The sequence below is a fragment of the Apis florea genome, unplaced genomic scaffold, assembly GCF_048593485.1.
Source record: "Apis florea isolate Af1SG1 unplaced genomic scaffold, ASM4859348v1 contig_3765_pilon, whole genome shotgun sequence".
Taxonomy (NCBI): domain Eukaryota; kingdom Metazoa; phylum Arthropoda; class Insecta; order Hymenoptera; family Apidae; genus Apis; species Apis florea.
In genome coordinates, this window is record NW_028256842.1 from 245,926 (window position 1) to 273,061 (window position 27,136).

Here is a 27,136-nt window from a genome sequence, read left to right on the forward strand (position 1 = left end):
TTTAACAATGTTCATTGTTTGTCATGAATGATAAATATTCATTATAACATATAAAGATATTATAATACTTAGATAAAACGCTGTTGATTGATTCTTTCATACAAAAGCAAACATATATTGATTAACAGATTGATTGATTAGAAAATGGAAGAGGTATAGAATTTTTTTCAATAATTTTTATTTAAATTTAATTTTGTATCATTTTATAGAACAATATATCGTTATATTTATTTTTCATTATGAAAATTTCTTTTATTTATTATTCTTATAAAAACAAGTTTATCAATTTTATACAAATATTATATTATGTTATTACTTTTTATTAAAGTATATTTTGATTTGAAAATTTATTATGTTAAAACATTCAACAATTTTGAAATTGCGTTGGATTGGAATAATGGATAATAGAAAATAAGCAAACAAGCAATAAATAAACTTTCAGAGAAAATAATAAACTGCATTAGATTTTAATCATCTCACTCATTCAGTTTCAAAGTATGCATATGCACATATTGAAGAACAAGTAAATTTAGTTTTTATCAAGAAAAAAATCGTAAAAAATTATTTTTATATATAAATTATACTATTAAGATTCACGTAACAAAGGAAGGAAACTTTTAAAATAGAAAAATAATTTCTAATGATCATAATATAGAAACAGGAAGAATTAAATTTGTTCGAAAAAAAAAAAAAAAACAAAACAAAACAAAAGATGAAAACTTTGAAATGTATTTCCGAGTAAAGTGAAATAATGATTGTTGAAGTAATAAAATACAAAAATAGAATGTTCCGAGGAAACCAAGTCACCACAGGCATCTTGATAAAAATCAAGCGTCTTCAAAAGAATTATAAAAAAAAATTGGTATTATTATTCTTGTTACAGCAGATTCAATATATATATAAAACATAAAGTCAAGCAACACCTGGCAAACAACAAATCACAAAATCAAAATAGCGCGTCACCGCATTTGCTAAAAAACATTCCAGAAACGTTCCCTCATAATCCTCCTCCACATTATTCGCGATGCCGCAGACACCGAAAAATCTTCAAAGAGGAAGAGAGAGGAAAAGTGTAGTAGTATCGTTAATCCCGGGGATTAGAGGCGTCGTGGAGAAAGGAAGGGTGCAGCGAGGTCAAGATGCGTACGCGAATCGCGTGGCTGTCCGCCTCTGGCTCGGAGGCGGCGGGGGTGGATGGCCGAGCGAAGGTGGGCGGAGGGGTGCACGGGGCACTTAACGTGGAGCTCATTCATCAGTCGACAACGTTCGGTGATTCATGCGACACACGCGAGTCGCGTATGTGTGTACACGGCTTCTCTCGTCGGTCGATGCCCACGAGAAACGTGTTTTACGCCCGATTTCGCCGCAATGATGCACGCCAACGCGCTCCAAATCGATCGCGCACGATCGATCCTCCATAGAGTTGTCCTACGACCGAGATATTGGCGAAAGGCCGACCTCTCTTCGCGTTCGAACACACGTTCGAACACGCTCGTTTGTATTGTCTGTCTTTAAGCTTGTCACTCGTTTTGTAGATGAAGATTTTAATAATAATTTCGATTTTTTGTTATATGGATATTTCGAGAATTGAGTCGAGTCTATTCTATGCAATCGAAAGGGGGAGAATAAATATGTATGTAGAGTTTAGAGAAAGTGAGATAGATGCGATATCTCGTCCAATGGTATGATCTTGATACCTCAAAGAAATATTGGTAGAAAGAAAAATAACGAAGAAAGTTTCACTTTCTGATTTTCGATTATCCTTGTGAAAATAATAATAATAAAACTGGATTGTTCAAACTCTCGTGATTATACCGTGCAAAGATCTAGATCAAGTTTAATTTATTTGTGCATAGTACAAAGATAAAACTTTAGTTTTCTCAAACTTTATATGAGATATTTTAATGAATAAAAAAAAAAAACAATATAAATAGCTAGTGATAATATTAGTTTACTAATAAATTAATTCAACTTATTTTAATTGAAAACTTTCACGAAGAATGAAATTTTCACAAAATGCAATTTCTTTATTACATAATTTTTTTTTTTATCTTGCGAAATTAAGATATTATTCGAGTTTACCTATTTTCTTTCTTTATTTGCTATGTTTAGGCATTGAGATTCAAAGCATTATATATTTATATAAGAGGAGGAGATTAGACGTGATATGGATTAAACGTTGTATATTAAATCTTATAATGAATTTGGTATAATGTATGGTCATATACACTACACATATTTGATTCAATTTCTTGCTGGATTCATTCATTTTATTCTTTGGTTTTTAAATTAATTGATTTATGAGCTGCGGATATTTATGCAGATGCATGTTTCTATGAAATTGCTATCGATGTGAAATCTGATTAGAATCTTAGTTTTAAAAGGATTAATAACAAATATCGTTTTATTAGCATAGAATGCAACGATAAAAATTATGTCGTTATCTTTTAATAACAATGCTGTTTGTGATCTTTTTAGATTAATCGATCAAAAATCAATTTTGTCAAATAAATTTTTGAGGAATTAAAAAGATTTTGAACTTTTTAAATTTCTGCATTTTGTTAGATGTATTTTTTATTCTTTTTTTAAGTAACATTTATTTTTCTTATATTTTAAATTCATTGATATTCTAAAATGAATAAATAAGTATAATATAAAATAAAAAAATTAAAATATTTTTTATTTATATTTCGTAAAACTAAATTTGAGTATAATTTGATTTAATTTGTTATATTTCTAGCATGTCATTAAACTATCACGATATTTTTATCATGTTATATTCAATAATAATGTTATCTTCAGTAACATTCAAACAATTTCAAAATATATTATTGATATGCCTCAATATTTTTCCTTTGATTTTCTATCGCATTTTTTCCTCACTCGGCAGAATACATACTCCAACCAATGTTGTTTCACACTATGAATCATCGATGATTCATGGTAGTTTTATCAAGAGCAATTTTTTAAAGAAACAAGTATACTTTAACATGCACAGTTATCAACATGAAAAAAAAAACTTGGAATATAATATTAATTTAATGTGATGTAACTAGTTAGAATAATATATGATATTAAATAAATAATATTTAAATTGAAAATTGAAAATACAAAATTTTCTACGGAATGTAAAAATATTAAATTATAACATCGAAATATCAACAAAACTATAATTATGTTAAAAAACATTTATTTAAAATCAGGTTATAGATTAAAAAACTTAAATTTAAAAAGTTTAAAAACAGAAAGAACGTGCATGAAAGATCGTGTATGATAAGAATCACGGCAGCAATACTGTTTATAAATATTTTATTATTTTCATTTTATCCTAAAAATAATGCAAAATAATCAATCTTCGATTTTAAATAGGCTCGAGAAATTATATTATATATCAATAATATAAATTAAAAATCATTTCATTTAGATCAGAGCACAATATAAGTCTTCTAATTCTTTTATCCACGAAATATATCCAAATACTTATGGACAATAGTGCATTTACATATCCCTTCGACGAAAATGCTTGATATCGCACGAATACGTCGTTTTTTTTTTCCATCAAAGTTGCGATAGACGATCAGGATCAATAATTCGCGTTAATAATACAAAATTACCAACGGGGATAAGAAAGTGTATTGCATAATGAATGACATCGTGCGACAAAAGAGGGTGAATTCAATGCGTTCGTGCTGATACGACATGATTCGTAGAATTGCACCCCCTTTGCAATAGAACACCATGTTAATCTATCACCATAAATTTGTTATACGTTCGAAAATTAATTTTCATTTATTCTATATTTGTCTGTTGCGGAGCACGTAGGCGTATATGTCTGGAGCTTAAAACTATTTCTGTGCAAACTTTTGACCTTTCGAAATTAGATTTCGATATGGGCGGTAAAAATCCTTAATTAAATTTGGGATTAATTATTTTTGGATGCGATGATTTCTATTAATTAAAATTAATAGAGAGTATAATTTATATTTTATTTACATACATATTTTCTGTATTTTCAACAATTTCTATTAAAAACAAAGAACTTATAAATTACACGTATTACTTTCTTCGTAAGTTAGTTTCATGTTTCAAAATTAAATATCTTGAAAATAAGATCTCTCATCATCAACAATTTGTTCGTAATATTTTATCGTACAATATTTCAAAAGGAGGGGGGGAAAAAAGTACAGCAAACGATTTCATTTCGACGTCACTTTATTATATCCACGTCCCTTAGTACCGTATCTATTTCTTCAATCTTCACATTTCTCTTTTATTCAACGCTTTCTTATCTCTCACAATAGGAGAGAATAAAAAATTGTAAAATATTACCAGCAATTCACAATAGTTTTTTAAAAATGTTGATTTATGTTCTTCAAAAATTCAAAAGATTTGCAATAATTTATAAAAATTAAAAATAAAAAATATAACAATATTCTTTTTTCACTTTTTACACATCCTATACGCATATCTCAAAAACTATAATGGATAAAATAATTAAATAAAAATTTAATAGGGATATCATCGATTGAACGGAATTTTTCCTTTTTCCAATCGTTTTATCTTCTTACCTTCAATATTGCCATTCCTTTATCGATCTTCTCCACGCATCAGTCATTCCTGTTCCACGTCTGCTTTCTATTTATTCCACCCCCGTCGATTCGTGATTGGTCGATAGGTAAAAAAGAAAAAAAAGAGAAAAAGAAGAAATCGTTCACAATGTCTCTGTCCAGCTCACCAACAATCATGCTTGTGCATAGTGGTTGTGCTAGGCGAAGACGTAAAGAGAAACTGAAACACCACCTGTAGTTATAAACCGTGGATCTATAGTTAGCGCGTTCGCCCCCGAACCGTGGAGGGAAGCTTTCCATAAATAAAAATAACTACCTTCCTCCCTCGCGTGTAGCAAAGGGGTTCCTCGAGAATTACGCTCCCGTTTCCTATGGTTTTCGTCGTTTGCACAGTCAGCTGCGGCTAATCGAGTCGGCTAAGGTTGTTGCGTTCGATTTGAAATATCGTGCGGAAGATTTAATCGTTTTTTCGATTGTTATTTTTCGTTTTATACATATTTTCGGGGAATAAAGAATATCGAGAGGTGTTGAGAGGTGGTTTTGTTTTGAATCGTGTGAGATTGATGAAATTGTGAGAAGAAATAAATGTTTCTTGTGTTGTGGGTGAATAGGAATAGTGAAGATGAAATTCGATTCGGATTAAATGTAAATTGTATATATTAATCGAAATAAATTATTGTAATACAAGATACGCAAGATAAAAAGTGATGCGACTTTGGTTTTAAAACAAATTTTTTTTTTTTTTTTGGATGTTTCTTATTTTAATATAGAGTTAGTGGATTACTTTATTAAAGTTTATACTTGGATCTATTTTTTCGGATGATGCTTTTTTAGAAAGATAAATCGTGAGTTTTATCGTATATTTTTATAAGTGATGAATTTTTCATTATTTTGATAAATATCCAGATTATTGTTCATCATTTTTAACCGGAATTATTCGGTATAATCCCATATTGTGAAAACATAAGAGAAAAATAAAATTTTGAAGTGCTGTTGATTTGCAGAATTATGGAAGGAACGAAGAGATCAAGTGTTCGCATAATACGAGGAAAAATAGCAAAGAATTGCAAATGGTAAGCCAAGAAATGGAATATCGATTGAACACCGGTAGTTTTCAGCTATAACTGTAACTATTACGTTCGAGTAAATGATACTATTTTAAACTTTTCCATTTTATGTATGCATACATTATCTAAGTAAGTTCCTTCGTGAACTGCACACTAATCGTCGTTTTATACCACGAATATTTCATTTTACTGCGTTTTACAAATTTTTTGAATATAAAAAGAAATCTATGTGTACTTTTAATGGGAAAATGTTATATTAATTATTTTATTTGGAATTATTATCAAATTCTTAAAAAAGATTTTATAAATATACAAATAATAACAAAATAATATTTATATTATTGTATTATATAGTATCATCTATAAAAATGACTCGTCTAAATTTTATAAATTTCACGATATTGTAATTAAAATTTCGTTATTAAATTTATTAAAATGTAAGACACATTATATCGTATATATGTATAATTGTTAAAAAATTTCATTCATAAAATAATTTATAAAAAAAATCCTTATACATATAATTTAAATCATATTATATATCTATTAATAGTCACTTTCAATTTAATTTAACTGATACGAATTGATAGACAGCACAATTCAATGCGTCTTTTATCAAGAATATTCCATCCAAGGACTCACAACTTCTCGTTTGTCCTAATCGAAACATTGCTCTCGTTAACGCGAACGTTTTTGCTTTAACCTGATTCTCGGCAGTAAAAGCGATTAAAACGCGGTTCTCTGGCATGCTCGTGTCAAAGGGTAACGACTAACGTGTCTTTGATGACGAAGATACCGCAAGGATACGATGTAGGCTCGCCTGTATATACGTTGGATCCATATTTCATAGTGCACGGTAACACGCGGTGACGTCTTTAAACGGACATGATTATTATCGTTGTCTACGTACAGTGTGATCGATACCATTGTGCGCCACCATTTTTGCTTTGAGTTTCGATTCGACCTTGTTTCAGAAACGGAACGTCCTTGTTTCTGAAAAGCAGAAGCGAAATTTTGGACGAACTTTTGTTCCACCACCAAATTATCTGTGTGTGGTTTGGAATTGTCGATAAATTTTCGACCATCGGACGACCGATTGAGGTTTTGAGCAATTGTGGAAATAAAATGGATGAAAGTTGAGAAAGAAAATAAAATGCGAGTAAATATTTTTATTGTTAGAGTGTTTTATTTTGGCAGCTGGATTAAACTTCATTTTAAATGTATCGAAACAGGATACGTTTATTGATACTGAATATTTTTTATTTTGAGGAAATTTCATGATGTGATAGAGATAATTGATAGAGATAAGTTAAAATTTAATTTTTTTTCAGATTCGAAAAATTCGAATTCGAAATATTATGTGGTTTCGAAAGAATGGTTTTGAAAGAAATGTTTATTTTTTCATTTCCTTCGTTTTAGAAGATCTTAAATTTGTCTCTGAAAAGGTTAAACGAGAAATCAAAGGTTAGAAGAGTCAGTTAATTCTTGTTATGTGAACTGCAATGTTATGTGTTACTCTTTGTTCCCTGGCGGATTCAGATAAATGGAGTTGCGCAGTATACGAGGTGTTTCACATAACTGGGTCAAGCTATTTCTTTAAAACGATAGGAGATTGACAAAAATTTCATTTGGCAAAATTAAATTCTACACAATATGAAGATACGTTCAATGATATAAAATATCTGCAATTTTATTTGAGAAAATAATTTTTATTTGAAGCTCAAAAAAACTTTTAATATAAATATTCTTGCAAATTAAAATAAATTAAAATTAAAATTAAGAATTTACTTATGGTATTAACCCTGGTTGATTATAATATGATATATGCTTTACAAGTAATATAGTATAAATAAATTGTGGGTAATTTATTTCTGAACTAACAAGTTCGGTAAAAAATTAAATTAGAAAATGTAGAAACTTTAATATTTTTTAACCGAAAAATTACAATTGGCTGCAACTTTTTAATTTTTAATAATTTATAATATTTTTCCAAGTCAAATAAAAACTCCAGCTCATATACTTACTGCTGCGATAATAATGTCTCACTAAAATCTTACACTTCAATTATTTCGTGTGTTCCCGCGGTCGCAAAGAGGAACAAGTTCAGTGAAACTTTCGTTTCACAAAGAACCTCTTTTCCTACATTTTCTGTTCAAATCTCACAATTTGCATCAATCATTCTAAATATCCTGCACGACCTCGATTACCAATGGCAATAAAACGTCCACTTGTAACACTTCAAAACGAGCACCGACAATCGCCGTAAATCTTGTCAAATAGCGTCAAAACCTTGTCCAATGCGATATTCCAATAAAGTATTGCTGATTTGACTCATTGTCGTCATGATGAATGTCTTTGTTAGCCGATAAATTCTGATGATTCATTCCCTCTCTTTGTTTATTGTATCGCTGAATGATTAATCACTACAATTGTAAGTTTGAATTATTTCATTTTGGAGTATTTAATATTATTTTGTATCCTTATTTCTTATTATAATAATGAAGATTTTTTTATGATTTTTATCACATAAAATGAATATTAATAATATTCATAATAAGCAAAATTTATACGAGTATTCGCGTCAAATAATAGCAATTTACAATTTAAAAATTTACTTATATAGCATGTACAATCAAATTTGAATAAAAACACGATGTTAAAAATAATAAAAAGTAAATAAAATGATAAAAATGAAGAAAAACGTGCATGAAATTACTGATATTAAATAAATAATTGCCGATTCAAAAGATATATTTATATTTTTAAAATTTTTAACTTTATTTAAATATTTATTAAATAATGATGTTATATCTATTTTAAAAGCGTTAATAAAAATTAATCATTAAGATAATAGAAGTAAGTTTCATCATTTATGGCTTGCAATAATTAATTGCCGCATAAAGATATAATTATCTAAACTTTGATATTTCTTATGCAGAAAAGATAAAAATACATAAAATTCAATAGAACTTCTAATTTTCTTGTAATGTTAATCTTTCAACTCAAGACATTCATCATTGATTAAATTTTCCTTATCTGTTCTATAAATAATTTTCATATGAGAAATCTATTTCTGTATTGTATAAAACTACACATTGCACTTTTGTCTCGAAAATTATACAATTGATATGTTTAAAAAACACAGTTTCAAAGAAGCGTATATATCGATAACGTACGTATTATACAAATCAAAAAAATAAAAATATCTTTGAAATTTTCTTCAGGCTGTGCTCCTTGACCCTGACCCGTCTGGTGATTTTACGGCCATTAGGCTCTGATTTAACCTCGATCAGCATCGCGGTGAAGATGCAGAGCTCGAAGAGAACTCTACGTTCGAATGAGATGGCCATCCCCAGCGGTGGCATGCTGGACACTGAACTCGAGCTCCAATTCGCTCTTCAGTATCCACATTTCCTCAAGAGGGACGGCAACAAACTGCTGATACAGCTTCAGAGGAGAAAACGCTATAAAAATCGCACGATGCTCGGATACAAGACTCTAGCTGAGGGAGTGATCAATATGGCTCAGGTAAGTGGATCGATTTTACTAGCATACTGTTCGATATAGGGTAAGGATGTACTTCCTCTTGGCAAATGAGGATTAAAACCAGATTATGCAGCGTTAACGCTCAATTTAGTCGTTGATCTTGACATTTACTCTAATCGTTAGTCTCACAGCGGTGAATCCTGTCGGATTTTACTTGTTTGGTGAGGAGATGGATGAGGTGATAACGGAGAGAAAAAAAGAAATTCGTGAAATTTGTCTTTCAGTTTAGTGAAATTCAAGAATCTTTCATTTAAAATTTGAAAATAAATGTAAAAGTTTATATTTGAATTATACATTACTCAATGGAATTGCATTATTTAATGATAGTAAAAAAGAAAAAACTGTTATCATAATATTGATTAATATGACTTATAATGACTTTTTTTATATTTTTTACTTTCTTTTATGTATTATATTTTTATGATTGTGCAATAAAAACTTTTAGTTAAATTCAAGAAATTGTATATACTGTACATAGTATAATAATTTTTTGTATTAATGCAATATAAAGTTCGTGCTGATATTAGTTTTCCAGTTTTTATAATAAAATTAAATAAGTTGTGTATTTTATTTTAGAGAGAAAATATATATTCTTTATCCAAATATAATCAATTCAATGAATTTGTTAAAATAAATACTGTGAATAATAATTTGGAATAAATTATATTAGAAATAAGTGAAGAAATAAAAATTGTTGAATAAGAATAAATACGTTAAATATTTTTAGTTCATTATAAAAAATTTAATTATAATAATTAATCAAAATTGATGACAGAATAGTATAAATTGTAATGATTAATTGATTGGTTTATTGCTTCCAATTCATTACTACAAGGCTGCCGTTTAATTTGAGATGTACATATATAGCATTACATTATTATTGTACCTGCGTTTGAATCTCCAGAGATTGGCTTGCAAGTGCAATGCATTAGATTAAATCAGGATATCTTGTGACATACAGGAACTATATAGGAATGAATATTTTAAGTGAAAGAAGACTTGCGTCTAATTTAATATTCTTATTTAATATGTTACATTATTAAAATTTATAAAAATGCATTAAAAACAATTTTATTTTGTACGCATTTGATTAATCTTCTTAATTAATCTTAACTCACAAGAATAATTTATCATTTAATGAAATAAAATGTTTATTCCCAATTTTTAATTATTTATTATTTATTTATCTACGTATTTATATTTTTAATAATATATTCTAAAAAATTAATAACAGAAGAAATAACCAGAAGAGTTTTTTAATTTAATGACTCAACACTGTCATAAATTTATCTTTCAACTCTAAGGAGATCAATCGTTCAATCTTCATTTCTGCAGCATCCTCACTTCCTTTTCACCTAATCATTTACATGAACGAAGTTCGTTCACCTTAACCAAACCCATTCGACACCGTACCATTTTGCAAAAAAAAAAAAAAAAAAAAAAGAAAGAAAGAAACAAATCGTTTCTCATCGTTCTGTTGCACCTGCGTGTATTTACAGGTTCTCCAGAAGCAGATGGACCTGGAGTTGGAGCTGGTGTCGGACAAGGCTGAGAAATATGGCGGACATTCGGTCGCATTGGCTCGCGTGAGCGTTGTCGCTCTCAGCTCTCAGCCGGTCGACCAGGACAAAAGACTGAACGACCCGAATGAGAGGCTCTGTCCCGAATATAGCGACGAGGAGGAAGAGTTCAGCTCAGAAGGCGAGGCGGAAGGCAGTGACAGCGAGCCGACTCTCGAGATGCACAGGCGGAAGAGTCGGGGAAAGATTCCGACGAATGCCAGGGTATGTGAAAGGAATTAGTTCCGCTTTGCTAAGTGTAACTGTCTATTGTATCGAGTGGCTTCTTTTCATACCTGATTGTTGCAAAGATCACGTACAATAGCAGTACTTTATTTACTGGCTAATTGATAGCCTCTAATTCTATTTGTTTTTGAAGATGATATTTTTTTTTAATAATTATCAGCTTTGAGAGATTAGTAAAAATATGAATCAATAAGAAATAAATGATAAGATAAGATAACTAGTTTTTAATCATAGTGTTTAGAAAATGTTATAAGTCAGAAATTGCAGCTCATATATATATTATTTATTATAATTTTCATTATTGTCTTAAAATAAAGAACAAAAGAATTTTGAAAAATTTAACACGAGATAATATATGTATATTTTTTATATATATTGACAGGAGTAAGGTTTAATCATTACTGTTATAATCCACCATCAAATTAGAATTTATTAGTATGTATAATAAGAAAAAAGAAATTTATATGTATTATTCGAAACACAAGTTTGCAATGACTATTATTTAACTATTATCAAAATCAAAATTGTCATAATTTTGACTCAATGTTCAATAAATTCGTGTTTATTCTTGCAGCAAAGAAATTTAAAGCAAAAGTTCATAGCTCTGCTAAAAAGGCGGTTCAGGGTATCCGAGGATTTGGATCAAGATCAAGAGGAAATCGGGCAGAAGCTTTCAGGTAAGTTACGTATTATCCTTTCACCAAAAATATAAAAATTCTAAAGAAATACACATGTTTCACGAACATTCTTATTCATTATTTTATAGAGTCGTTAACTGGATTTGTTAAAGGCGCAGAGATGGAAATCGAAGAACTGTTCGATGAACTGGAAGATTTGTCCGACAGTGGTCCAGAATTGGACACCATGTCGGTCAGTAGCACACCCAAGCCATCCCTTCGACCTTTCTTCAGTTCTAGTCGATCTCTCCTCGCTCCTCCTCATTCTGGTAAGTGAACTTGCTTCTGTTATATCGTTGAGTAGATTTTGTAACACGTGAATCTTGATTGGCAAATACGAATGTTTGCAATGCTTCGTACGGTGTAACCATTGCGATGTAACGAAGAGGAAGAAAAAACGAAAGAAGTGTAATAACATTATGACCATTTTAGAAATCGGTCTAATTATTCCTTCTGTCGAAATAAATTGCACACGGTAAGGAACGTTATATCGTATCATTTGACGAGTGTTACATCTTTCAATTTGCTTTTGCTAGAAAGAAAAAGAAGTACTCTGTGCAATTGAAAAATATAAACACTTTCTACAAATCAAAAGTGAAAACTTATTTATTTTCATCGAGAAAGATACTGTAGTTGTTGATGTTTAATTCAAATATTTTTGTATTGTTATATATATTAAGTTGTATTTTCAGAATTTTTATAAGAATGATATTAGCATAAAAGATATACCATTATTTTTATTTTAATTTTATTTTTAGAATATATCATTATTAATATATGTAATATTAGTTTGAATTAATGAAAAGTTTGTAGAAAATATTATTAGTGAAACTAGAAACTTTTAATTAATATCATAGTTATTATATACAAGATTTAGATGTTCATTGCTTGTATTTGCTATTATTAGAATTGAAGAATAGAAATATTGTATTTAATTTTTATAATAATAATTTTTATTAATATTATATATTAATTTGTAATCATTAATTTAATATAATGAGACTTGCCAACATTACAGAGAAGAGTTAAATTAAAAAATTAATTTTCAATATTTGTAGAAAGTGTATTCAAAAATTTTCTTTTTTTTCATTTGGCCATATTTGATATTTTGCAGCATTGTATAGCTATTTGCTATTTCGTTATATGTACATTTATCGCATTTTAAGTTGTATATCTTCCTCTTTTTCAATAAGAATATCACGCTATTGAAACTATATATTAAAAAAAATAGACAAAATAAAAAGAAAAATTTTTCATTCTGTATTGATTAGTTCTGCATACAATAACTCAAGATTGAAATGGTAATCGTACTCCTCTGTTATATTGAGTCTCTTTGTTTTCTAGAAATACCTCAGAAATATTTATTCTTATGCGTTCTGATTTCTATTATACTTTCTATATACGTAAATTCTATCTTTTTCAAGATATAAATTTAATGATTTATTTCAAGATATCACGAAATTTTCACATTTTTGAACGACTAATAAAAATTTCATTTATATTTAATACAATTATTACTTACATTTACAATTCATTATTCTTTTAGATGATTTTCTTTTATTGAGAGGATTAGTTTGAAAGTTTTGCAGATTTTATAATTAAAATAAGATTTTATAATAATAATAATTTTACTTTATATATAATGTATTAATAAAATTTATATCTATTTTTTGAAAAAATTAAATAATTTAATTGATTGAAAAAATAGAATAACATTTATTTTTTTTTAATTTCTGCAATTATTAAAACTTGGATATCTGAAATATCGATTTGCTTATTAAATAGAAAAATAGGGTTATATGGAAAATTGTTAAAGTGGAAAATGTAGAGAATATAGAGATAAATCCGTTGAATATAATAGGATTTTACACTTGAGCTCATCCAGTTTTTGTAGGATTAAATGAAAGCTAGTGACCAAGTATTGTTCGAAGAAAATAAAGTTCCTTTCATAATTTAATCTACTTTTTTTTTTTTAAAAACTAATGGAATAAGTTTTAAATATGAATAAGAATAATATGAATAAAATCTGTAATTGGATTTATATGTCATTATATATCATGACGTAAAAGTTGTTATATTAATTTCATTTAATATTTATTTATAAAATTTAACTTAATCTACAAAAAAAATTTAAATATTTGTTTCGATATTATATATTATATATTACCAAATATTCAATTTTCAATACAAATTTAATTATAATTTATTTAATTAATTTCTTATTTCTTTATTGTAATAATTACAAATATTAGCACAATCAAATGTATAATGGAGTTATTTAAAAATCTCAACTAAAAATTTGTAATATCAAATACATGAGAATCCATTATACATTATACATTACAACTTTAAATAAAATATATCTTACAATTTAATTGTATGATACAATTAATTATGATTATAATTTAACGTATGAAAATAAAGTATATATCGAAACTTTCATAAATTTTCTTTTTTAAGCATTTGAATTCAAATTTGAATGTTAAAGGATCTTTATTAACATTATTATAAATTTATCATAAATTTGCGATGCTTTGCAATTCATTTCACACGGATGCAATAACAATATAACTTCGTCACATATTACACACGATAATAATGGAAATAAAAGAATATAGCATAAGCTGTTAAATAAAACATAGATATAAACGTTTCGTTGCCAATATGGATTCAGATCTGTTTAACTAAGTGAAAGTCTGGTGCGTTGGCTTTGCATTGTTGCATGTTACGATTCGGTAGTAGTAACCAACGAGGAGACCGGAAGTACTCCTGCGACAGCCATAGGTCAACAGAGTGCAGGTCAGCCAGCTAAAGAGAAACATCGTATCGGACATACTACTCCAGGTATGTAAAGGCACACCACCAGATCATCATGATTTAAAAGGATAAGTTAGCTTTAGATAATTTTTTTTCCTCTTTTATTTTTTTTTCTATTTTTTTCTTTCTTTTTCTTTTTTTTTTTTTTTAATATCTGCTTCTTTGGTAAACAAGCATGGCTGCGTGAATTTATAGCATGATATATTTTATTCTTTTATCGAGATTTCCCTTCCTTGTGACGGTTTTTTGCTTGTTGGAAAATATATAGATTCGAAATAATTAATTGTACATTTTTTATTTATTTTATTTCTTTTTTTTTTTATACTTTGTATTGTAAAAGATTTTAAAAATGATGCTTGGAAATTGAAATAAATGTATAAGGATATTTTTTATAACTTATGCAATAAGATAAAATTAATTGAGAATTTTATATAATAGAATAATATAATAATAATATACTTAAATAATTGATATTTATAATTATAACGTTTTCTATTTATACTCTATTTTATATTTACGTATATATATTTTTTTTATTTTTGATTAAATATTTAATTTTTACTTTTTTTAAAATATTAGATTTTTTTGTATTTCATTAATATATTATCTTTTTTTTCTTTTGCATATTTTTGAATTCTTTTAAATAATAATTAATGAAATAATATATTTATTATTTTCTTCAATAAAATTTTATTAAAATATATATAATTAGATTTCTGTTATTTAATATATCTAACGAGTTTCCAAGCATCAAGAAATTCATTTGAAATATTCTAATAAAATATAGAAAATTTACTTTTCTTAATATCGTTAGTTTTGAAGATAAAAGAAAATAGAAAAGTTCACTTATAATTATTAATAATCACTCGAGTATTTAACTAAATAATTTAGCCAGGAAAGAGACTGAAATACATATCGCGATATACGCAATTTTGTAGATTGGAGAAGGAACTCCAGCGCATGAATGACCTCTTGCTAATCAGCAGAAGCTTGGTGTTTCGAGATCAAAGATATAAAAATTGGTAATTAGATGCCTCATAGTTTTACGATAGATTGTTCTTAATAATGAATTTTCAATTCGATTCGATGTTCAATCTCATGTATTTCTCATTGTAAGTATGATCAAGAATAGATCATCTTTCATGATCTCTTTATAACATTAATAAACTTGAGCTATTTAATACAAGGATAATCGAAGTTGAAACAGTTTTCAATTTTTGTATTGTATTTTATATTTTTCTCTTATTTTTTAATAAACTTTGTTGAATAAAATATATTGAAATTATTTCTTAGTAGAATTTTTATTTAAAATTAAAAAGAATAAATAGAGAAAAAAAGGACAAAGAAAATAAAAAAAAATAAATAATTATTTGAAATAAAATTAAAATATTTGAAAATAAAATGTTTGGAAATAGATTTCAAAATGAAGAAATTTAATAGAAAAATAAATTATTCTTAAACAATTTATTCGTCAAATTTTTGATTTATAATAATATATTTCAAATATGAATTTCAATAAAAAATTATGATTGATGAATAATAAAAGTAGAAGGTTTGAATAATTATGAATTTTAAAATAAAATCTTTAATGTTTATTTTTATACATTTCTATTATCCTTATGTAGCTATCAAATTAAAAAAGAAAATACATTTTCTATCCCAGTATATAAATGTTAAAATAAATAAGATAAAATATATTTGTAAGAAAATTCAATAAAAATAAATATTTATCTGGCATCTGATTTCTTTTGTGTTTATTTTTGCTTCTGCAACACTTTGAAACGGAATTCAGTTTCTCTCGATCGTTCTGCATTTATAGAAGAATTACATATATATCGTGCGTTTGTGTGCCTGTTATATGCCTTTTTATACGTAGTAAACTTGAACAAAATCAAAAGCAACTTAACATCAAAATCCGCTGGCCTCTCTCTTTCTGCCTCTCTCTATCTACCTATACGTACGTATCTATCTTTTTTATACTATAAACTTTACAATATATATATATATTTATCTTTTTAATAAGTCTTTATTTTTATTTTCTCTGATTGTTGTATCGATTAATCAGTGCGAATACGAGTTATTCTCGAGACTTATTAATATAAAAATGAAAATATAAAGACATATTCGACTGCTATGATCACAAATACCTGTTATCCATTGCATTTTGCGCGCAATATGATATTAATACATTTTAATAAGTTCTTTCACATATTCTTATATGTATTACTTATATATTATATTCCACGAAAAGAATCTAATAAATTTATTAAAATGTTCTACCATCTGAATCACAAAGTTTATATGTATTATAGCTTTTGATAAGTTTTTGTTTTTGAAATAATCTTTTTCTAGTCTTTTTTAAAAATCTTATTTTATATTTTCAATTCATTTTTTTTATCTCTTTTTGTTTATCATGACTTCAATTATTCTAATTATATTATTTATTAATATGTATTTATAGAATCTCTATTTTTCTAGATTAAAAGACAATGAATCAAAATATCATATAATCTTTCGGAATGATTTAAAAAATACTCCGATAAAACTATTTGATTTTCTTTTAGAACATTCTATATACATAATGTATCCAATCGAACCATTGCGTCGATCAATTAAACGCATAGAGTACATTAATGTATTCATTTAAACGCGTTATAGGCTTCGTTTCTCTATCTCTTTCTCTCTTTCTTTCTATCACTCTATCTTCTTTTCTGTGTGTCTTTATTTCTCTGCGAGTTAATCGATCATCCGATTGCTGCGTACATTATCGATCGTAAAGTTGAGACCGTAATTATTGAATTGAGAGCAAATTGGTTTGTTTAAATTCAGTTGTTAGTGAATATGAAGAATATGGACTGAAAATTCTTTTTTTTTTATTTATTTATAATTTGTAAAATTATGATGTTTAAAGAATACCGTACTTAAAGATAAGAATAATAATTTTATCAAAGAATTCCAGAATAGAATTTTATAATGTGATATATATTTTTTTTCAATTGATACTTGAAGAATTTATAACAAAAATGACTTTGTCAAATTTTAATCAAATGATATACTTTATATTACTTTTCTATTTTCATTAGATATGTACATAATGTAGATATGTAATGTAAATATGCACATAAGTATATGTATTTAAAAAGTAGTGAAGAATTATAATCATCACAGGTATTAAAGATATTAAAGGAAAATGTTTTATCACAAAAATAATAATAGCGCAAGATATCATCATCGTCATAATTTATGAATGAAACAAAATTAAAATGCAAAGTGTTTCGAATAAAAATATTTAATTTTATAAACGATAGATTCCATCATATTTAACACACTTATCTACAATTTTTTTATTCTAAAGAGAAGAATAAATTTTTGTTAAACGAACATTACAATACAATTATTATAAATTAAATAAGTTTCTTTTTTAATGTCTTGTTAAATAGACTTGACGATAAAAAAGAGAAACATTAAGATAATTACATTTTTAAATTTCTTTTTTTTAATAACACTAGTTTTAATTGCAGAAGTTTCTACTGCGTATTTCATTACTGTGTTTACTTTATTCTTTTTGAAATAACAAGATTAAATTTTGTTTTAATTTATTTCTTTTTTATAGAGAAATTATTCTAGTTGAAATTTGTTCACTTTTGTGGTTACATTATCGGTTTAATTATTATATTGTTCCTTTGTGAAACAGAATTTTCATGGAAAATATTATTACGAAATTTAAATAAAATTTTATCAATATTAAAATTAATAATTAATGTATCTTTCTGATACATTACTTTATAATTGGAAAATAAATCATTCAAGAATTTTAATTAATTGCATTTATAATAGCAAAATATACACATATTTAACTTAATTAATAATTTTATTTTGATTACGATGATCCTTAAATTCAATCGATTAATCATATTACATTATATTGCTTATTTTAGTTTATATTCCATGTAAAGAATATAAATACTTTAAGATTAAGTGACTTAACAGTCAAAATCTCATCGATCCTGCTTAGTATTAAGGTGTATATTTATTTCGGGATTTCCCGAAATCGCAGGTAGTTGGAATGTATACTGCCTGTCAAAAGTTTGGGATCATCGTGCGTTCATTACAATTCAATAATTAAAGAAGAAAAAAAAAAATCAAAATCTTATCAATCTAAGAAAAATTTTTGTGAATATCAATAACGTTAATATTGCGAATTAATAACAAAATTAGACTTATTACATCTAAAACAGACAAAGTGATTTCAAACTTTTGATTTGTAATATACTTTCCAATAACATTCGTTTCTGGAAATTTCTAAATATATACATATTTAATCGGAATATTGAATTTAAGGATTAATCGAAATCAAATTATTAATTATTGGTTTACTTATATGTTGTTATTATTTTATTGTAAAATAAGATATATTTCTATAATATTCTTCTTACGCCCTTTGCTCTTTAAAACGAAAAACGAAATATATGGTCTCAAACTTACGCTCAGTAATACATACGATCTCCAGATGTGGTACACAACGACACGAAAAGTAATGAAATTTCGTTACAGAGCGCGGAGTGGATAGGCAAAGTGACGATAGTTCCCGAAGAGCGGACAGCGATTCACATCCGGAGAATTGGACAGATCACGAGGCGAACGATCCTCCGAATTATGTGACGGGTTCGCCACCGAAATCAGAGCAGCACAACAAGACCGAGAGCTCCGACAAAAGAAGCAGGCTTTTTACCCGTGACAGAGGTGCACCAGGTACCAACAAATCTAAAAAGCATAGCCTCAGCGTGGATCTGAAACCTCCAGCCGACTTGAATAGTTCCGAGGTATGATAGTTTTGCTAATTGGTTGGAATTTTGTTTTGCTAATTTATTGGTCTTCAGCATTTTTTGATAGTTGATAGATCTTCTTAAGATAGATCTATGTTTGGAGAGATAATGAGAATTCTGATTTTATAATGTATAATTCTATCTTTTTAGATGAATTTATAATATACAAGATGTTAATATATTCATTGAAAGTTATATTTAAATTTGCGTTAGATAAAGCATGTCTTTCTTCATTTAATGCAAATTTTAATTGCTCGTAACTTAATAAATGAATTTCAATCAACATTTTTGTTTATTTTCGCCTCTAAAATCAACTTTCAAAGATGTCTCATGAATATATTAATATCCTGTGTATCCTATAACATGAATATTTCATTTATGCTATTAGATCTAACTTAATTCTCTTCTTAATCATTCATTCTGTACAATAATTTAAGATATTTGAAAATCATCTAATCTAGTTTGAATATATGATTTTATATAATAGTTTGAATTTCATTATAATTTAATATAACTGATATGCAATAGTCAATTATCTTTATTTTTTTCGATATTAAATTCATATTCCATCAATATAGAAATGGAATGTGATCTCTTGAAATAATGATTTTGAAACGTATCGTTTATATATCAAGATGAACGCATATTAAACTGGAGCACGTATCATTTCCAGCCAAGAAAAGCGTTGGTTGAGCAATTAAGCCGGGTTTTACCGGATGACAGTTTGCCGGATGCTGTGTCGTTGGTATCGTTAGCTGATCCAGGTGCGGCTGTTCTAGCTACGAGACTTCAAGAAAGGAATCACAGAGTTCTGACGACAGCTTCTCCAGCAGACATTCGTGCCACATTCACGTGTTTGGTCACGCGAATACAAAAATTGTAATTAGTTTCTTTCTATTTAAAAAGAAAATTACATGAAAATGTAGGAAAATCTTAAGTAAATAATTGAATCGTAGTTCATGCTCATATCATAGATGTCACTGTAGAGTTATATAGCCTTTTTAACCAATAACAATTTAAATTTCTTTTTAATGTAGAATCATGAAAAATTATTTTTAATTATTTAATCTCGTCATTTTTTTTAAGTTAATAACCAAAAAATATATTTTTATTTTTAGTTGTAACAGTTCCGCTAAACCACCAGCACCGATCAAAGTAGTGATCGCTGGTGGAGATAGTTTCATAAACGCAGTGCTTCGCCACTACGTGGATCAGTTAAGTTTTCGACCGCAGAATTATCTGAAATTCTTCGTCGTACCTCTTGGTTCGAATACATTGTCTAAGTACCTTAGCTCAATAGATGCAAAATACTCGATGTTATTTGGCGACGAGTGGAAAGAATTGTTGGAAAGAGAGGGTGGTGGCGCAAGCGAGGGTGCGGCTAGGGTTTCCGAGTATTTGGCAACGGCTGGTACAACCTTGTTGCTACCTATTGCAGAAGCCATGGTTACATACAGGTACGATATTTCGTATAATATGTATTTTGATTTTATCTGATAAATTTCCAATATAATAATTACATAAAATATAATTAAAGCAAGTTAATAATATAATTATTATTATAACAGAATTATATAATAATAAAGTAATAATTGTCATTTTTATATTAATAAATTATCCATTTTATCGTATCGAAATTGTGTTGATTTTTAAATTTTTAAATTAAAGGATAAAAAAAGAAAATTATTATCTTTTTATAAGGGAAAAAAAAGGAACTTCTTTCTTTGTTTTATTTTTATAAAAATTCCAAATGAGCAGTTCTATTTTTCATTAATAGCCAACGTGAAATTCTAGACTAGAATAAATCAAAATAGTGTAAACAGGAAACAGGAAGCTTTAATTTTAAACAAGAGACGCAGTCTCGTTACGTTAATAAACGGCGTTTCGCTTTAATTTCACAGAGAAACAGACGATAGCAGCCAAATCTTCATCCCATTCATAAACGATGTTCGCGTGGGATGTCCGGATAGTAGTTCCTCCGCATCGGTCGATCTAGAAGAGAGCAATGTAACCATGTCTGGCTCACCGCCTTCTCTGCCACCTCCTGGATTACCTATTCCACTTCCGGGTAGATTAACACCACCCAGTAGTCCGAACGTTGGTCAACCGACGAGGGAAGGCTGGGAACCGGTTGAGTTACAACTCGATTATTGGAGCAAACATACACAGGGTGAAAAGGGCAAGAATACATTGAGACAGGCGTTCAGGGCGTTGCACGTTCAAAGACTTCCGCCTCATGGAGAGACTCCTGGTCATTATTTATCCATGAATTACACAACAAAGGAGAAAAAACAAAAAAGTATGTGGAAAGTTATATTTAATCTTTATTTCAATGAAGCCTTTGAAAGTTACTTTGTATTGGCTTAAAGTTTTAACATTTGACTGTATGGTAAAAAGGAATATGTTAACTTGTCGAAATGAAAATACAATCATTTACAAAAATATTAGCATACTTTATAAAATTTGATTAAAATAAATCATTTATATTGTTATGTATTAATATATTTTATTTATAATATATAATTTTTTTAGCATAATACATATATTAATTTTGCAATGAAATTTTGTTATATTTTATTTAGATAAATATTATATTTCATGTAAAAAAATTAAATTTGAATTTATAATTGCACATAATCTCTATGTTTTAAAATTACTTTTAATGAAATTTCTTCTTCTTTTATGATCCACATTAATATTATGTTAAAGAAATAAACTTATCGTTATGATTTTTCAACTTTATTAAAGTATTTAAATTACATATATTTTAATCTTTTCTGATAATTATTACGATATTTATTAACAAATGTTGTCTATTTAATTTACAGTAATGAGATTGGGCAAAAAGAAAGAAAAAGAAAAAGAAAACGAGCCAAAGAGTCAAACGGTCGAAGGCGTGACACGACTTATATGCTCTGCGAAGACTCACAACATTCCATTAAGAGGTAATAAGATATTCTAGTTCTCTAAGGCTATTACGATTGTATAGAATGTGTGAAAATTTCATATTGTGAAAAATTATGAAAAGAAGTTGAAGTCTTTTAAATATCAATATTTTTATTTAAATAACAATAGAAATTCTAATTAAATATTCACAAATATTTACAATGAATATCGTTAATTTATAATATATTCATTAATTCTCTATTTTAAATATTCTAGATTTTTATTTCCTTTTTTTTTTTTTTTTTAATTATTACAAAAATTTGAAAATATTCATAAAAAAATGTATCATGTAAATGTATCAAGTATTTAACATTAAATCAAACGAATAACCTTTATTTTTCTTTAGTGAGTATTGATGGTACCGAATGGTACGGTGTGAAATTCTTCCAACTGTCGGCGCAGTGGCAAACGCACATCAAGACGTTCCCGATAGCCATGTTGGAGTACAGTCCTCAGCAGCAGAACCCCAACACCACGTAAATATTTTCCTCGTTTCCGTCAGAGGCCAGACGTTTTGCCAGATTTCGTTTGTGTTCATGGATATTGCCAATTAGGATCATCAGCTTAGCTTATCGCGCAATACCCGATAACCATCAAATCCTCGAAATTGAAAGAAAAAAAAAAAAAAAATCACAATAAAGAGACATAGTGCGATAGAATTCAAGTTTATACTGTGGACAATCTGCTACTTTAAAACCGGAAGTCGTTGGAGCTAATTCAGGCAAGTATTTGAATGCTGCCTTTCGTTCCGAGTTTAATTATTCTCTACCAATTAACATTGTCTCTCTTTATCCTTCGATTACACTCTAACTACTGTTTCTTTTTATTTCCAATCAAAATCTGAAATTTATTTTTCAAAAAAAAAAAAAAAAAAAAAATCTCTTGTTTTAATCTCCAAACAAAAAAAAATTCTTCTTGCGTAAAAATTGCCAAGAGTACGCGAGTAGCAATTGTTACTTCAAACTGAAGTGTATTGAAACAGTGGTAGGCATGGTTAACACATATCGTATTAGAATTAATATAGATAATTCGATAATGGATTTCGTTGGTTATGGGAATGCCACAAACGTAGTAATGGAAACATGTCTTTTTGAACATGATATCTAAAAGCAGAAGCATACACGTCTGATACGATAATCGATTTTTCTTTAAAAAGGGGAAAACATGTATGAATCGTATTGTAACGATTAATATAAAGGATTCGTTCGAATCAGATCCATCTCCCCTAATTCCCTCCCGTCGACGCGTGTATATATAGGATTTTATAAAGGACGAGAATAGAAAAATCGATCGATTTCGCTGCAAGTCGAAATACATATATATACATATTTGCTAATATAGATCTTCGTCTGAATCGCAAGGTAGCCAGCAAAGATTAAACGTTAAATTATGTATTTATTTAATTAACGTGTATTCTATATACATATATATATATATATATTATATATACGATCGCATATAGCAATGGAGCATAGAGCGACGTTATTGAAAAAAAGTCTGTGATACAGGCAAACATTTCTCTTAGCGCACAAACATGTTGTTTAGAGAAAGATGACTGTGTATAGTGATTTCGCTGATTTAAACGAGAATAATCGAAAGGAAAAATCTTCTTTGAAAATAAATAAAGGGAAATAAAAGAGAAGTGGAAAAGAAAAAAAAAAGATAATACGACGATGACGATGATGACACAATGATGAATAGCTCATAATTATTATACTCCTTTTCTCGTTTAAGATTTCGAAATATTTTTTGTATTCCATTTTATAGATTTTTAGCCCCAGGCTGCTCTAGTTTAAATACTCTATTTTCAGACTTTATCATTTAAATATTTTATTCCCGTTAGAGACAATTTTCTGACTCCTGACTCTTCGATATAATATACAGTATACTCATTTACGTATTATTATTTAGAAGTTAGGGAAAGAAAAAGTGTGAGAAAGTGAATAAATAATAGAAATTATTCATAAAGACATAAACAAAGATATTAAAAAGAAAAGTATCGAATGACTATGTTTCCCTCGTAATATTAAGATGAAAAACAACTGAAAAAAAAAAAAAATGTGAAAAACATAATCAAAATATTCGTGGTGCGTTTTCCTCTTTGTTTTTATTATTATTTTTATTAATTATTCCTTCTTATTGTTACAAATCAACGACCCATTAAGCGAGTTATGAGTCGATTATTTTATAATTCTTCTTGTTCTTAAAAAAAAAAAGAAAAAAAAAGAAAAAAGAGTCATATCATGAGAAACGATAGAAACTAACGAATAATTAATATTGTCTTAGGAAAATTGAAAAGAAAATATATGACTAAATATAATTTGCATGTAACGTACTTTTCGATTTCTTCCTTTTTTATCTAACTGCAAAGGAAATGAAGAAAAAATAAGAAACAACAAAACAATTTGTAGTTCATCATTTCCAGCGACATATATGTAAATGCGTCGCGTTGACTGCCTAATGCCAAATCGAAAAAACGAAAACAGAAATACAGAAAGAAGAAATAGAGAGAGAAAAAAAAGGAAAGAATCATTTACTTGATTATTTGTTTCAATAAATTAAAAAAAAAAAAAAGACTTTAGAACGCAGGCATTCTATGTAATAAATATATACATATATAAAAAAGAAAAAAAAAATATGATATATGAAATGAAACGCCTTACCAAACAGTGGCGATTTTACGTTTTGCCAATGTAAAAACAGTAAAATTTTTCCTGTATCCATATACATACACGTGCATACATATTTGCATACACGAATCATAGTACACATATTTCCTTACCCCTGTTCTTTGCTAGTCTGCAATTAGTTTGTAACGAGTATCGAACTGTACAACTCGTAGTCCTACATCTTTAAACGCCTGAGAGCAATATCCCATTTTGTGCAAACTCCTCGCGAGATAGTTAACTTAAAAAGTAGCGTGAGGTACTTTGCGTTATATTGTGAGACAACGTGTGTACGTGACAATGTCCTAGATAGAGTTTGGATCGAATTTAGTTCAGCTTTAGTTTAGTTTTCATTTAGTTCTTTAACGCGAGGCGGATTAAACTGTTTTAAGAAGAATGAATTCGAAGGTGGAAATGAGGGCGATAAAGAAAGAAATTGCTGGCAACAATTATATTGTAAGATATATATATGACTGAGAAAGTTAAAGAATTTAAAAAAAAAAAAATGGCATAAATTATAAAATTTCCAATTTGACAAAACTTTGAATGAAATTGTAATAACCATGAATTATTATTATTTTTTTTTATATTTGTATATATATTTCTATAAATTTCAATTAATATTTGATTGATTTAATTAAAACATGTATAAATTAATAAGATTATTATTATAAAATGTTATGTTGTATGTGCATTGTTCAGAGTAATTGAATATTTGTTTATTTTTTGCAATATTTTTGTAACTTTTGTATAATTTTGGAATAATAATTATTACATTGAATGACAGTTCTTTCTATTTAATAAAAAGAAATCAACGAATTCTGAATTGTGTCATGAAAAATAAAGATGGAAAATTAATCGAACACAGTCAATCAGGCAAAAAGAGATCTCTGGTAATCAATCAACGTTTATCCGCAACCCTCGAGAAAGACTTTTCAACCCGTCCTAGTTTTCAGCACAGAGTACGCATTATCACGGGAAAATAAGAACGCGGTAAACGTGAGAAGTTTGAACGAAAGAAACTGTGCTATCAGGACACGTGACGATGAAAAGCCAACAAAGAGACGTTGTTACGCGCACACGTATACACACGATATTAACTGCCTCAGCTTCATAGAGCATATGCTGAATCGTTATTCAGCAATTGAACCTGCCATACGATGTATGTATATATTTCTATATGTATACATATAAATGCATATGTATATATAAATATCATGTATATACAAAATATCCTATATTTCTTTCTCAAAAAGGTAATAGAATATTCTATGAGTAAAAATAAAAAGATGTTATGTAAATGTAGATTCATAAATGTTTTGTTAAACGGTTGTAACAAGAAATATTAAGTAACAAAGATTTTTTTAAATACATTTATTGAAATGATAAAAAATAGATGTTGAAATATGATAACATAAATTTGTGTCTATTTGTTCATTAGATAAAATTCTAATTAAAAAAGAAATCCAATGTATATCTATTTATAATTTTTTAATAAAATATTTCATCAGTTCGTGTTTAGATATCTTTCTTTTTTAATTTTTACTCATGGAACACATTTTGCAAAAAAAAAAAAAAAAAACATCTTATATATGTATCGTTCTACAATTTGAAAAAAGCATTTAAGAATGTTGCTTCATAGTTTTGCACAATAATGTTATTTCTCTATCACAAGCGCCTCAAATGATGTCTCTTATTAATGTTCCTTGTTGTTTCGATAGTTTCAATAATTTTGATCAAATGCCAAAAATAATAACGTACTAAAGTCAATAAAACAGCGAATTTGATTGAACACCGAATTGAGACGTATTGGTGGAGACTGTGATTGAAAATTCAGTTACGAATTAAGCGCGGAAAAAGCACTTCCGGAACAACATACCGGAAATGTGACTATAAACACAAAGATTAAATGTTCATATAGTGGTATGGTTGTATGATATAGTGAGATTATAAAAGTTAATCAAACATTATATTTTAAAAATCAAAAGAGTAATTTAACATATTGTTGACTTGGATAATAATCGAAAATAATATATTTTAATTACACATATTTATCATTCTATTACAACATTTGTTTCAAGATTTTAAACTGCCATTATAATCATCATAATTTTAAATTAATAATGATTCATAAATAACTTATACTCTGTGACATTTTTATAAAATGCTTACTAAATACGGTTACATCAATCATCTGAGTCATCAATTAATCCTTTAA

At 27.6% G+C, this 27,136-nt stretch overlaps 1 protein-coding gene across 6 annotated transcripts in view; it reads left to right on the forward strand.

The window, feature by feature from the left end:
- The window catches only part of KrT95D (phosphofurin acidic cluster sorting protein KrT95D), a 76,641-nt gene that overhangs the window by 46,465 nt on the left and 3,040 nt on the right, over positions 1–27,136 (forward strand). Inside the window, exons 1-12 of one of the 6 annotated variants that reach the window (XM_086915063.1) lie at positions 5,555–5,641; positions 8,860–9,163; positions 10,681–10,965; positions 11,561–11,663; positions 11,753–11,932; positions 14,403–14,507; positions 19,035–19,303; positions 19,980–20,185; positions 20,425–20,763; positions 21,208–21,605; positions 22,135–22,251; positions 22,599–22,973. In XM_086915063.1, the coding sequence (XP_086771189.1) occupies positions 5,577–5,641; positions 8,860–9,163; positions 10,681–10,965; positions 11,561–11,663; positions 11,753–11,932; positions 14,403–14,507; positions 19,035–19,303; positions 19,980–20,185; positions 20,425–20,763; positions 21,208–21,605; positions 22,135–22,251; positions 22,599–22,732 (2,505 nt within the window). In that variant the 5' untranslated portion in view covers positions 5,555–5,576 and the 3' untranslated portion in view covers positions 22,733–22,973. Of the gene's footprint in view, positions 1–5,554; positions 5,642–8,859; positions 9,164–10,680; positions 10,966–11,560; positions 11,664–11,752; positions 11,933–14,402; positions 14,508–19,034; positions 19,304–19,979; positions 20,186–20,424; positions 20,764–21,207; positions 21,606–22,134; positions 22,252–22,598; positions 22,974–27,136 lie in introns of those variants that run through there. The other 5 variants (XM_086915064.1, XM_086915061.1, XM_086915062.1 and 2 more) reach the window with 5 other exon arrangements.